The sequence below is a fragment of the Aquarana catesbeiana genome, linkage group LG09 (genome assembly GCF_042186555.1).
Source record: "Aquarana catesbeiana isolate 2022-GZ linkage group LG09, ASM4218655v1, whole genome shotgun sequence".
Taxonomy (NCBI): Eukaryota; Metazoa; Chordata; class Amphibia; order Anura; family Ranidae; genus Aquarana; species Aquarana catesbeiana.
In genome coordinates, this window is record NC_133332.1 from 253783273 (window position 1) to 253798038 (window position 14766).

At 46.5% G+C, this 14766-nt stretch overlaps 1 protein-coding gene across 1 annotated transcript in view; it reads right to left on the reverse strand.

The window, feature by feature from the left end:
* Window positions 1-225: 225 nt before the first annotated feature.
* YIPF6 (Yip1 domain family member 6) overlaps window positions 226-14766 on the reverse strand; it is a 29580-nt gene continuing 15039 nt past the window's right edge. Inside the window, exons 3-7 of the mRNA XM_073600211.1 lie at window positions 11731-11809; window positions 11066-11108; window positions 8346-8471; window positions 6526-6683; window positions 226-887 (exon numbers count right to left, since the gene is read on the reverse strand). Of these exons, the coding sequence (XP_073456312.1) occupies window positions 766-887; window positions 6526-6683; window positions 8346-8471; window positions 11066-11108; window positions 11731-11809 (528 nt within the window). The 3' untranslated portion in view covers window positions 226-765. The remainder of the gene's footprint in view (window positions 888-6525; window positions 6684-8345; window positions 8472-11065; window positions 11109-11730; window positions 11810-14766) is intronic.

The window sequence follows — 14766 nt, forward strand, 5'->3', positions numbered from 1 at the left end:
ACACGGATCGCTCTTAAGAGATCAAAGTAGATGTGAACGAGATCTAACAAGTATCAGGTAGCCATTTGTAAATGGGGTGGCGGGAGTTAATGTAATTAGTGAAATTTTTTGTGCAAGGTTTATTTTAAGAGCTACATTGGGTATCTACAAACGTACCCCTTCCGCCATACTAGGACATGATGGAACCCTTTTCAAATGGCATCTTTTTTTGGGGGGGGGGGGGGGGGGGGGGGGGTGGGATGTTTAAATATAAAAGGATGCCAATTGCTATCAGTAGTGAAATACGCTTACATTGCATATCTTACGTAAACATATAGTAGACCGATTAGGGCAGGGGGAGGGAACCTGGGGCCCTCCAGCTGTTGTGGAACTACATTTCCCATGAGGCATTGCAAGGCTGGCATTTACAATTACTCCCAGAGGCATGATGGGAATTGTAGTTCTGCAACAGCTGGAGGCACCCAGGCTGCCTACCCTGGATTAGGGACTAATCCCTTGCCCCGGCAGTTCTTGAATGAAGAGTTTACACCCACCTACAGCATCTGTAGCTGCAGAAAACAGGAACCAGTAACCATATGTGAGGGTTATATAGAAAGTACTAAACGCCACATAGCAAGCACAGGCCCGGTGTCTGGGCAGCTCCATTCAGCACTGGTGACTTTGGTCAGTTAGACACCTGTCCATAGGTGGTCCTTCACAGCTCGTCCTCCAAGCTTATTCAAGTCCATCCAACTAGAAAATAGAATCCCCCCCCAATTCCCGGAACTACTTAGAAGAGTTGAAGGTCAGAATCATCCAGCTGATCACAAAGTAGAAGAGGAAGATGGGATAGACGGCCAGGGCTCGGCGGTTTGGTGGCTGACTGTCCGCTAAAAAGGCAGTTGAGGCTGAAAAACAAAATAAAATACAATGACAACCTTTATAAAATGTCAGCATTTACTGCTGTGTAAATATTTTTTGGGATCTCTTTAGTTTAATCCTCTTTTTATAAAATGTACTAATTGGCGGATGGGGATATTGGCGTTATTGTGCTCTATTTACAAATTGTTGAGAAGTTGGAGATTTAACCAATTTTAGTAGCTTAGATTTTATACGAAAGGTTCCCCATGTTGATGACTATTCCTTTATTTGACTGGTGGAAACTTTTTATCAGGGATATGCAATTAGCAGACCTCCAGCTGTTGCAAAACTACAAGTCCCATCATGCCTCTGCCTCTGGGTGTCATGTTTGTAGCTGTCAGAGTCTTGCTATGCCTCATGGGATTTGGAGTTCTGCAACAGCTGGAGGTCCGCTAATTGCATATCCCTGCACTATATATTCTTTCTCCACTAGATGAGGAGGTGAGTTGCCATCTAGATAAAGGAAGGCCCGTAGATGTGGTGTATCTGGATTTTGCAGAAGCATTTGACACAGTTCCCCATAAACGTTTACTGTACAAAATAAGCAGGGCCGTCTTTAATTTTGATTGGGCCCTGGGCAAACATTTTCTTGGGGCCCCCCCTCCATTCTGAGACATACAAAAAATAGCAGGTAGACTCAAAATCAGTTTACTGCAGCAGATCACGCAGCGATTGCAATTGTTTGCCAAAGGTTACAGCCTATCATTACTGCTCAATGGCTGGTTTCTAGAGGTTACAACACATAATTTCTGCTTGCCGATTGGTTGCTAGAGGTTACTGTACATTATTAGCGCTCACTAATTGGTTGCTAGGGGTTACAGCACATCAATAGCACTTACTGATTGGTTGCTAGTGATTGAAGCAGATCACTACTGTTTGCTGAGCAAGTAAAGGGACACATTAATACACATACTACAGGAGAGGTTCAGAGACTGCGGACATACTGCAGGAGACAATCAGAGACTGCGGACATACTGCAGGAGACAATCAGAGACTGCATACATACTGCAGGAGACAATCAGAGACTGCGGACATACTGCAGGAGACAATCAGAGACTGCATACATACTGCAGGAGACAATCAGAGACTGCGGACATACTGCAGGAGACAATCAGAGACTGCGGACATACTGCAGGAGACAATCAGAGACTGCGGACATACTGCAGGAGACAATCAGAGACTGCGGACATACTGCAGGAGACAATCAGAGACTGCGGACATACTGCAGGAGACAATCAGAGACTGCAGACATACTGCAGGAGACAGAGACTGCGGACATACTGCAGGAGACAATCAGAGACTGCGGACATACTGCAGGAGACAATCAGAGACTGCAGACGTACTGCAGGAGACAATCAGAGACTGCGGACGTACTGCAGGAGACAATCAGAGACTGCGGACGTACTGCAGGAGACAATCAGAGACTGCAGACATACTGCAGGAGACAATCAGAGACTGCGGACATACTGCAGGAGACAATCAGAGACTGCGGACATACTGCAGGAGATTACCAGAGACTGCGGACATACTGCAGGAGATTAACAGAGACTGCGGACATACTGCAGGAGACAATCAGAGACTGCGGACATACTGCAGGAGACAATCAGAGACTGCGGACATACTGCAGGAGACAATCAGAGACTGCGGACATACTGCAGGAGACAATCAGAGACTGCGGACATACTGCAGGAGACAATCAGAGACTGCGGACATACTGCAGGAGACAATCAAAGACTGCGGACATACTGCAGGAGACAATCAGAGACTGCGGACATACTGCAGGAGACAATCAGAGACTGCGGACATACTGCAGGAGAATAACAGAGACTGCGGACATACTGCAGGAGACAATCAGAGACTGCGGACATACTGCAGGAGACAATCAGAGACTGCGGACGTACTGCAGGAGACAATCAGAGACTGCGGACATACTGCAGGAGACAATCAGAGACTGCAGACATTATACAGGGGATGGTCAGAGAACTTTCAGCAATGCACAGCTTTACAGTTAAATAACACAGCTCAGGGTTTAAACAGTCAGGCATTCTATGGTTGTAAGGACATACCTGGCCAGCCAAACACTACATACAGTCAGGACTGTGGGCGGGGCTTCCACTCTCTGCTCTCACTAAAGCAGCTGGGAGCTCCACTGATGCTTTGTTGGGTGGGCCCACTTCACCCGTGAATGGTCGCCCCGATGACAGCTTTGCAGAGCGCACAGAGGACATGGGAGGATGTATTCCGCGCTAGCCAGCTGAGAGGGGCGGGGCCGGGAGCTCCACTGACCCACGTGCAGCCTGTGTACTGGGAATAGAGCGCCTGTAGTGAGAGCCAGTGATCGGAGTGGGAGTGTCATTGGAGCTCCCGGCCCCGCCCCCGGACCTCTGTATTCACCAACCAGTATAGAGGGAGCGGGGCCGGAAGCTCCACTGACACTCCCACTCCGATCACTGGCTCTCACTACAGAAGCTCTTTTCCGAGTACACAGGCTGCACGTGGGCGGGGTCAAAGCGTCAGTGGAGCTTCTGGCCCCGCCCCTCTCAGCTGGCTAGCGAGGAATACATCCTCCCGTGTCCTCTGTGCGCTCTGCAAAGCTGTTATCGGGGCCCCAATTCACGGCTAGCACGGGCCCCCCAACAAAGATTGGGCCCAGGGCAAGTGCCCCGTTTGCCCTGCGCTAAAGACGGCCCTGAAAATAAGGTGCGTTGGCATGGACCATAGGGTGAGTACATGGATTGAAAACTGGCTACAAGGGCGTGTTCAGAGGGTGGTGATAAATGGGGAGTACTCAGAATGGTCAGGGGTGGGTAGTGGGGTCCCCCAGGGTTCTGTGCTGGGACCAATCCTATTTAATTTGTTCATAAACGACCTGGAGGTTGGGATAAACAGTTCAATCTCTGTATTTGCAGACGATACTAAGCTAAGCAGGGCAATAACTTCTCCGCAGGATGTGGAAATCTTGCAAAAAGACCTGAACAAATGAATGGGGTGGGTGACTACATGGCAAATGAGGTTCAATGTAGAAAAATGTAAAATAATGCATTTGGGTGGCAAAAATATGAATGCAATCTATACACTGGGGGGAGAACCTCTGGGGGAATCTAGGATGGAAAAGGACCTGGGGGTCCTAGTAGATGATAGGCTCAGCAATGGCATGGAATACCAAGCTGCTGCTAATAAAGCAAACAGAATATTGGCATGCATTAAAAAAGAGATTAACTCCAGAGATAAAACGATAATTCTCCCACTCTACAAGACTCTGGTCCGGCCTCACCTGGAGTATGCTGTCCAGTTCTGGGCACCAGTCCTCAGGAAGGATGTACTGGAAATGGAGCGAGTACAAAGAAGGGCAACAAAGCTAATAAAGGGTCTGGAGGATCTTAGTTATGAGGAAAGGTTGCGAGCACTGAACTTATTCTCTCTGGAGAAGAGACGCTTGAGAGGGGATATGAATTTAATATACAAATACCGTACTGGTGACCCCACAATGGGGATAAAACTTTTTGGCAGAAGGGAGTTTAACAAGACTCGTGGCCACTCATTAAAGTTAGAAGAAAAGAGGTTTAACCTTAAACTACGTAGAGGGTTCTTTACTGTAAGAGCAGTTGGGATGTGGAATTCCCTTCCACAGGCGGTGGTCTCAGCGGGGAGCATTGATAGCCTCAAGAAACTATTAGATAATCACCTGAACGACCGCAACATACAGGGATATACAATGTAATACTGACATATAATTACACACATAGGTTGGACTTGATGGACTTGTGTCTTTTTTCAACCTCACCTACTATGTAACTATGTCACCCTGCTGCGGTGTCAAGTGGTGACCAATTTTTAATACTTCCTGTGAAGAAATGTTTTTGGAATTTTTTTTGGGAGTTTTAGATTAAATTTTAATTTTGTTTTGTATAATTACTACAGTAATACCCCGGATTGCGAGTAACGCGGGTATCGAGCGTTTTGCAATATGAGCTATCATTTTTTTTAAATTCTGACTGGGTTTGTGAGCACTGTCCCGCAAAACGAGCAGGATTCAAGCCTCTGCGGTGCGCAGTTCCGCATTTAGCCAGAGATGAGGGGGCGCCGGTGACATTCGGAGCTGCTCGGATGTACTCGGAGCCACTTGGAAACACACTGTTCCCAAGTGTTTCCGAGCCTCTGAGTGTTTCCGAGTAGCTCCGAGCGGTTTCCGAGTGTTTCCAGCGTCCCTCCCCCCCACCTCTGGCCACATGTGGTACTGCATACCATAGAAGTCACTGTGGAATTAATTATCTGAGTTTCCATTGACTTCTATGGGAAAACTCGCTTTGATATACAAGTGCTTTGGATTACAAGCATTCTGGAACTAATTATGCTGGTAATCCAATTCCACTGTATTAGTCTGTTGAAATGTAAACTGTGTTCTGAGTCTCGGGCTGCCTATTCTAAGTCATCAGGAATGGGCAAATAGAATACATTGTCGTTTTTTTTCCCGAGGATCATTCTGCCGATTATATTGGTTTTCTAAAATGCTAGGCCCTTGTAACAATGTTTGTTGCTGAAAAGGATCGCATAAGGTTATGGCACTTGATTGTGTAAAGATAATTTGGCTGGCTGAGGCTCAGAACGAGGCTTGCTTAATTCCATAATGTATTTAAGATGGTAAAGTAGTGCGCCACCCGTGCCCCAAAATGGCGTCATTTGTGATGAAACGCGTAGGACGGAGCGACGTGCTGACGCCACCATCTCTTTCGTGTCGCGACGGACAGGTTTGTTTGTGTGCTGGCCGACACACCAAACTTAAGATGCACATTTTACTTTTAGATTTATTAAATCCACCAAGGATTTTACACTATGTGGAGCCTTTGATCTCTTTTTGGTGCCTAACTATTACCCACTTACTGAGTGATATCAGCAGTGTGGAGAAGTCCTGAGATGAAGAGAAAGACCCCGGCTGGGTTTTAGGCCACAGGTGTACCTCGACCCCCTATAATAAAGGGGTCCACAGGAGCTGGTAAGCAGTTTCTACAGCTGGTGGTGGATTCACTGCATTTGTTTTTTGGTGATGGATGATGGACACTGCTATGGATTCATTATCACATTATTTGTGGTCAACTTCACACAGATGAATATAATCCATATGAATCCACTTTTGGACTTTACATTTATTATGTAGCGCGACTCTTATTTTCTTTATTTTTTTGCATTTGTTTTGGCCCGAGAAGCGGAAGAAGTGATGCCAGAGGTCACTCCGTTTTCCGCATAGAGACAAGCGGGGGCCATCTTTCCCTCACTCGAATTCCTGTCCAGCAAACGGCGCATCAGACCGCTCCTTGGCATTACCGATGGCTACGGGGGGGGGGGGGGGGGGGACGGGGCGAGGGTACGGGGGATGGGGGAGGGGGTGTAGCACCTCTCCCGCTGCCTCTAAAAGTGATCTCACAGCGAATGTGCCCGCAGAACCACTTTTATCTGACGCAGAATCGCCCATAGTAAGAAACAATACCGGGGTTATGGCAGCTAGCTTCTGCCATAACACTGGTATTTAACGTCAAAATCATAACGTATTTTTACTAAAGCCCCTGATGCTGTTCAAAGCTTTCATGCAGTATTTTAAGTTTTATAAAATGAAACGGCAGTACTTACCAAATGTAGACCAAGCGAACATAATAACGACCACGACCAGCCGCAGGACGAACGTCACTACGCTTACACTTGCTAGAAGCAACAATCTGCAGACCAGCATTGCCACGGTGAGGGGCAGAATACAATACCCCAACACACACAGACTCTGGAAGAAGGAGCTGCAAAGAGACACAAAAACACACAACTGATCTACATGGGAAATACCATCAGAAACGGTCCATTAAAAAGGGAGAAATTAACCACTTCAGCCCCAAAAGATTTACCCCCTTAATGATCAGGCCATTGTTTGCGATACGGCACTATGGGTACAACATCGTGCAACGTTGTACCCAAACAAAATTGACATCCTTTTTTCCCCCCCACAAATAGAGCTTTCTTTTGGTGGTATTTGATCACCTCTGCGGTTTTTATTTTTTGCGCTATAAACAAAAAAAAAAGAGCGACAATTTTGAAAAAAAAATATATATTTTTTACTTTCTACTATAATAAATACCCCCAAAAAAAAAAATTCTTCATCAGTTTAGGCCAATATGTATTCTACATATTTTTGGTAAAAAAAAAAAAAAAAAAAAAAATGCAATAAGCGTATATTGATTGGTTTGCACAAAAGTTATCGCATCTACAAAATAGGGGATATATTTATGGAATTTTTTTTGGGTACTAGTAATGGCGGTGATCAGCGGGACTGCGATAGATCGGACACTTTTTTGGGGACAAGTGACATTTATACAGCGATCAGAGCTATAAAAATGCATTACTGTATGAATGACCCTGGCAGGGAAGGGGTTAACACTAGGGGGGCGATCAAGGGGTTAAATGTGTTCCCTGGGAGGTGTTTGTAACTGTGGGGGGAGGAGACTGACAGGGAGTACAGAGAGATCGCTGTTCCTGATCACTAGGAACAGACGATCACCCAGTACTCCCCTGACAGAACGGAGATCTGCTTTGTTTACATTGACAGATCCCTGTTCTGGCTCTCTGAGGAGCGATCGCGGGAGGCCGGCGGACATCACGGCTGCCAGCCAAGCGCATCAGCTCTCCCGCCGTGCGGTGTGCGCCCGCTAGAGCTGTTAAAAAGGCCGACGTACAGCAACGGCGATTTGCGGGATCGAGCCAACCTGCCGCAGTAGAATGACAGCGGCTGGTCGGCAAGCGGTTACCATCTAAACGTTGCAGCTGAAATCAAGACTCATCAGACCAGACAATTTTTGTTTTTCCAATCTTCTATTGTCCAATTTTGCTGAGCCTGTGCAAATTTTTGCTTCAGTTTCCTGTGCTTAACCAACAGGAGTGACGCCCAGTGTGATCTCCTGCTGCTGTAGCCCATCTGCTTCAAGGTTCGATGTGTTTTGCGTTCAGAGATGGTATTCTGTATACCATAGGTGTAATGAGTGGTTATTTGAGTTACTGTTGCCTTTCTATCATCTGGAACCAGTCTGCCCATTCTCCTCTGACATCAACAAGGCATTTTCCTCCACACAACTGTCGCTCACTGGATATTTTCTCTTTTTTGGACCATTCTCTGTAAACCCGAGAGATGGTTGTGGGTGAAAATCCCAGTAGATCAACAGTTTTTGAAATACTCAGACCAGCCTGTCTGGCACCGACAACCATGCCAGGTTCAATGTCACTTAAATCCCCTTTCTTCCTCATTCTGATGCTCGGTTTGAACTTCAGCAAGTCGTCTTGAGTTGCTGCCCTGTGATTGGCTGATTTGTATTACCAAGCAATTGAGCAGGAGTACCTAATAAAGTAGCTGGTGAGTGTACATGGTGTAATAGTAATATGTGTTTCATGACTAATAGGCAGGAAGGTCTTACATGGTTCCCCCGAGAAGCTTGGAGTTCAGTGTGATGACCACAGCTCCAAACCAGATGATTACAAAAACTTCTGCAAACTGGGGTCCTCCATCTTCTTTGCTGTTGGCGTGACCACCTTGTAGCATTCTTATGGAAGAAGAAAAACAAAGAACAAATCTTAATAGCTTACCAGTCCTATAAACGACTTAAGCTGGATACACACTATACAATTTTACTTAGATTTTGTTCTTTAGATTTACCAAAACCAAATAATGAGGTCAAACCTAAACACTTTACATTTTTATTCAATCAGCCAGGTCCTTGCACTCAGAGCCGATCCGCCCTATACACTCACTAGGCAAGCTGCGTAGGGCCCCGCTGCTGTAGGGGAGCCCCCCCAAGACCCAGCATCCCACCCTGCAGGGGCGGGCTGGGCCGGGGGGCAGGGTGGAAATTTCCCCCGAGGCCTCCTACATTATCTTAAAAATGGCCGTGGGCCACGGCGCTGGCTGTCTGTTTTTTTTTTTTATTGCTAGATGTCGGCCGCTGATTGGCTAGCTGGCTGCTGCTGCGCAACATTGTGGGAGTTGTAGTCCGGCTGCGCTAAAGGTAAGGACCTTATCAGCGCAGCAGTTAACGTGGCACGTCAGGGGAGGGTACGAGCGGTGTCAAGAACGTCCCGTCCCATGTGACTTGCTGAGCTTGTGGGCTGGGGCTGGGCGCTGGCGGAAGAGAAGAGACGAGAAGAGAAGAGACGAGACCAGAAGACAAGAAGAGACGAGACGACAAGACGAGACGAGACGAGACGAGACGAGACGAGACGAGAAGACACGAGAAGAGAAGACACGAGAAGAGAAGACACGAGAAGAGAAGACACGAGAAGAGAAGACACGAGAAGAGAAGACACGAGAAGAGAAGACACGAGAAGAGAAGACACGAGAAGAGAAGACACGAAAAGAGAAGACACGAGAAGAGAAGACACGAGAAGAGAAGAGACGAGAAGAGAAGACACAAGAAGAGACGAGAAGAGAAGAGACGAGAAGACACAAGAAGAGAAGAGACGAGAAGAGAAGAGAAGAGAAGAGAAGAGACGAGAAGACACAAGAAGAGAAGAGACGAGACGAGACGAGACGAGAAGAGAAGAGAAGAGACAAGAGAAGACACAAGAAGAGAAGAGAAGACACAAGAAGAGAAGAGAAGACACAAGAAGAGAAGAGAAGACACAAGAAGAGAAGAGAAGACACAAGAAGAGAAGAGAAGACACAAGAAGAGAAGAGAAGACACAAGAAGAGAAGAGATGAGACGAGGCGAGAAGAGACGAGAAGACACGAGAAGACACGAGAAGAAAAGAGATGAGACGAGAAGAGAAGATGCGAGAAGAGAAGATGCGAGAAGAGACGAGGCGAGAAGAGACGAGGCGAGAAGAGACGAGGCGAGAAGAGACGAGGCGAGAAGAGACGAGGCGAGAAGAGACGAGAAGAGAAGAGACGAGAAGAGAAGAGACGAGACGAGACGAGAAGAGAAGAGACGAGAAGACACGAGACGAGAAGAGAAGACACGAGAAGAGACGAGACGAGAAGAGAAGACACGAGAAGAGAAGAGAAGAGAAGAGACGAGACGAGACGAGACATGACAGGACAGAATCATCACCCCCCCCCGAAGAGGTGCAAGGACCTGGCTCTCCACTGAAACACACAGCCCTCCCCCAGCCTGAAATAAGGTGTGACGACCTCTGTTGTGATAACATTTATTTACTGTATCCCCTTCAGTAGTAAATTTTAAAGAAATGATGCATAGCAACAATTTTAAAGTTTGGCAGTGGCGGCTCAAGGGCAATCAACCAACCAACCCCCCCCCCCACCACCACCCCACCAGCGGGTCAATTAGGGGGCCCCCTAGCAGAATTTTGCTTAGGGCCCCAGGGAGGTCAGGATCGGCACTGCTTGCACTACAGATACAAAATATGGACCCTAACAAAGTAAATATAAGGACTAGAACGGTACCCAATTATTGTAAAAAGTATCAAAAAATATTTAATGTATAATAAAAATTGCACATGTATACATATCAAAAAACATACAAAAAAAAAAAAAAAAAACACACAAAAGTTGCACATAAAATATAACCAAAACCATCTAGTACTCCTTGAATACAGGTTCTTGGTGGCTCACCTATGGTGGAGCGCAGCGAGTGTGCTCCACCATAGGGGAGCCACCAAGAGTGTGACTGCAGGCTGGAGTGCCTTAGAGAGGAGGCTGCAGGGAACCCGTCAAACAGATGCCTGTCTGCCGAAGCAAGCAATAAAAAAAAGGTAAGTATTACACCTTATTACTCTACCTCTAGACTTAGCGACCATTTAACCCAGTGATGGCGAGCCTTGGCACCCCAGATGTTTTGGAACTACCTTTCCCATGATGCTCCACTACACTGCAGAGTGCATGATCATCATGGGAAATGTAGTTCCAAAACATCTGGGGTGCCAAGGTTCACCATCACTGATTTAACCTATTGCAGCATAGGCTGGGCACCACTGCAAATTCTTCTGGTATTCTTTTCTTGTCCCCAAAGTCAGGCTTTAAATTTTGCAGAAAACATACAAACATTCAGTAGAATAAAGAATTAGCCAGAATAGCCGTATTAGTGAAGTCCTCATTACTCACAAAAATCCTTAAAACAAATAAAATGATAAAAGCACTCACACGCAGCATACATTTGGGGAGGGAAATAAATAAAATACTTACAATGCAAGTGAGACACAGAGCACAAGAGGGCCCCATAAATCCCCTGAAAGAGAACAAAGTACACCGCATTAAACACGGACATGTCCTCCAACACAAATCTACACTCACAAACACCCAACCTAGGGCCAAATTTATGAAAAACCAGTTAACCTTTTAAAATGTTTTGAACATTAAAGTAAAACTTGAACTCAAGGCCAATTTTTATTTTTTAATAAATAGCCTCATAGCAGGTATTTAAAACAAATTATAGTTCTGGCCTGGTGCCTTTTAATGCTGTCCCTGTAGTATTTAATTTTCGCCACTAGATGTCCTCAGTGTTCCAGATTAAACAACTTCCATAAGACTTTGGGCACCCGAACTGTATACAGTATACACAAAATGTGTCGCAGTTCAATAAATCCATTATCCACATTGCAGACTTTACTATCCATAGTGTACCAGCTAAAACCTCCCTTGGATTCCCCTTCTCGGGGGAGATTTATTAAAACTGGAAAGTGCAAAATCTAACGCAGCTCTGTATAGAAACCAATCAGCTTCCAGGTTTCATTGTCAAAGCTTAATTGAACAAGCTGAAGTTAGAAGCCGATTGGCTACCATGCACAACTAGACCAGATTCTGAGTGCACCAGTTTTATTAAATTTCCCCCACTGTTCCAGTATACTCACAGTCTCTGAGAAGGGCTGTGCTCTTTTTAGGGTACATAACATGGAAAAACTTCTTCCCCACAGCTTTCAGGTCCCGCATCTGAAAAAGAGAACAAATCAAAATCATAAGGAAGGTGAACAGAAAGTATTCGATCGGTATACTAAGAGGGCTGTATAAGCAGTTTACACAAAGATCCAGCACAGCCTGACGTTCATCTTTTTTTTTGGCAAAAGAAAGCATGTATATTTGCAGGAAAAAGGTGTGTGTGAAAATATACATACATAAAATATCCAATGGTTGCGACTGCACCACATATCAGAGATAAAAAAATAGGCCCGGGTGCTCAGCAAACACAGCACATAGTGCAGTACATATAATAATATAATAATCCAAAAGAGACGGCGGCACTCACGGGTCTTGAAAGTTGAGCACACAATGAAAGTTTTATTTAGACAATTCGGTGAGGCACAAGCTCGTCTTCCTCAGGACGTCGTCCTGAGGAAGACAAGCTTGTGCCTCGTCAAAACAAAACCTTCATTATGCGTTGTGCATTCGCCTTTCAAGACCCGTGAGTGACGCTCTCTTTTGGAATATATACATAAATATACACATATATACACACACACACACACACACACACACACACGTATACATACACTATATTACCAAAAGTATTGGGACGCCTGCCTTTACAAGCACATGAACTTCAATGGCATCCCAGTCTTAGTCCGTAGGGCTTAATATTGAGTTGGCCCACCCTTTGCATCTATAACCTCTTCAACTTCTCTAGAAAGGCTGTCCACAAGGTTTAGGAGTGTGTCTATGGAAATCTTTGACCATTCTTCCAGAAACGCATTTGGCAAGGCACTGATGTTGGACAAGAAGGCCTGGCTCGCAATCTCTGCTCTAATTCATCCCAAAGGTGTTCTATCGGGTTGAGGTCAGGAATCAAACTCTCTAATCCATGTCTTTATGGACCTTGCTTTGTGCACAGTCCTTGGAACAGGAAGGGGCCATCACCAAACTGTTCCCACAAAGTTGGGAGTATGAAATTGTCCAAAATGTCTTGGTATGCTGACGCCTTAACCACTAGGGATCCGCGCTATAGCCGAATGACGGCTACAGCGCGGACCTGCTTTGCCGGGACGACGTCTATTGACGTCGTCCCGTGCATGAGCGGCCTGCGCGCTCCCTGTGGGGTGCGCGTGGCGCGCTCTGCGATCAGCGAGTCTATGAGGCTCGCCTGATCACAGATCGGAGTAAGGGGTCAATCCCGACCCCTTACCACATGATCAACTGTCAGCTAATGACAGCTGATCATGTGATGTCAACAGAGACGATAATCGGCTATGTTTTCTCCACGCGCTGACAGAGTGAGGAGGGAAAAAAAAAGCCGATCACCGGCGGCTGTGAGAGGGACATCAGTCCCGATCACGGCAAGCTCCACCAGATCATCAGTGCCCACCTGTGCACCCTGCCAGTGCCACCTAGTAATAGGCAGCAGTGCCGCCTACCAGTGCCCACCAGCGCCACCCATCAGTGCCCACAGTGCCACCCATCAGTGCCCACAATCAGTGCCTCAACAATGCTGCACATCAGTGTCACCTATCAGTGCCGCCCATCAGTGGTACCTATTAGTGCGCATCAGTGCCACCCATCAGTACCCACATCAGTGCAACCTATCAGTGCCGCCCATCACTGCCACCCATCAGTGCCCCCCATCAGTGCTACCCATAAGTGCCGCCTTAACTGTGCCCATCAGTGCCGCCTTAACTGTGCCTATCAGTGCCCACCAGTGCTGCATATCAATGAAGGAGAGAAATTACCTGTTTGCAAAATTTTATAACAAAACTATGAAACATGATTTTTTTTTTTTCCTAAATTTTTCATCTTTTTTTGTTTGTTTAGCAAAAAATAAAAATCCCAGCTGTGATTAAATACCACCAAAAGAAAGCTCTATTTGTGGGGAAAAAAAATTATAAAAATTTAATTTGGGTACAGTGTTGTATGACCGCGCAATTGTCATTCAAAGTGCGTCAGTGCTGAAAGCTGAAAATTGGTCTGGGCAGGAGGGGGGTTTAAGTGCCCAGTAAGCAAGTGGTTAAAATGATTGTAAGGCTCGGTTCACACAGGGGTAACACGATTTCAGCGCGACTTTGTACGGCGACTTCAACGCGACTTCAGCAAATTACAGCGCGACTTCAAGTCGCCTCCAGGACAGGCGACTTTGGCTGTGGCCAATCACAGGATAATCAGCTCTCTGGGAGGGAGGGGTTTGCCTGGGCAAACTAAATTTTTTCCTTGCAAAGTCGCTTGACTGTAGATGGAGATCCGACTTGGAGGCGACTTCCATTGATTTCTATGGTACAGGTCACCTACCAAGTCGGATCCAAGTAGTACAGGGAGTACGCTCTGAAGTCGGAGCGACTTCAGTAGTGTCTATTAAGACGCTCCCATTCACTGTAATGTGAAACTCTTTCTGGGGCAACTTGGGGCGACTTGAGGGCTTACAAGTCGGATCCCAAGTCGTCCTAGTGTGAACCGAGCCTTAAGGCTTGTGTTTTTGCCGAGTCAGTGCTCAGTGTATCTATTCAAATACGGACCCCCGACCTGGCCCCGCCCCCCCCCGATTGGCTGACTGCCAGCCACGGGAGCCAATAGTACCGCTGCTCTGTCTCAGCCAACCAGGAGGAGTGTACTGGATGGCTGAGGGGATCGTGGACATCGCTGGAGAGAGAAGGAGCTCAGGTAGGTAATTGGGGGGTGCTGGGGAGGCTGCTACACACAGAAGGTTTATCTTAATGCATACCATGCATTAAGATAAAAAAACCTTCTGCCTTTACAACACCTTTAAGAGTTCCCTTCATTGGAACCAGGGGAAGGGGCAAAGCCCATCCCCTGAAAAACCCCACACCATAATCCCCCGTCCAAACTTCACACTTGGCACAATGCAGTCAGGCAAGTACCGTTCTCCTGGCAACCGACAAACCCAGACACGTCCATTGGATTGCCAGACAGAGAAGCGTGCTTTGTCACTCCAGAGAACACGTCTCCAC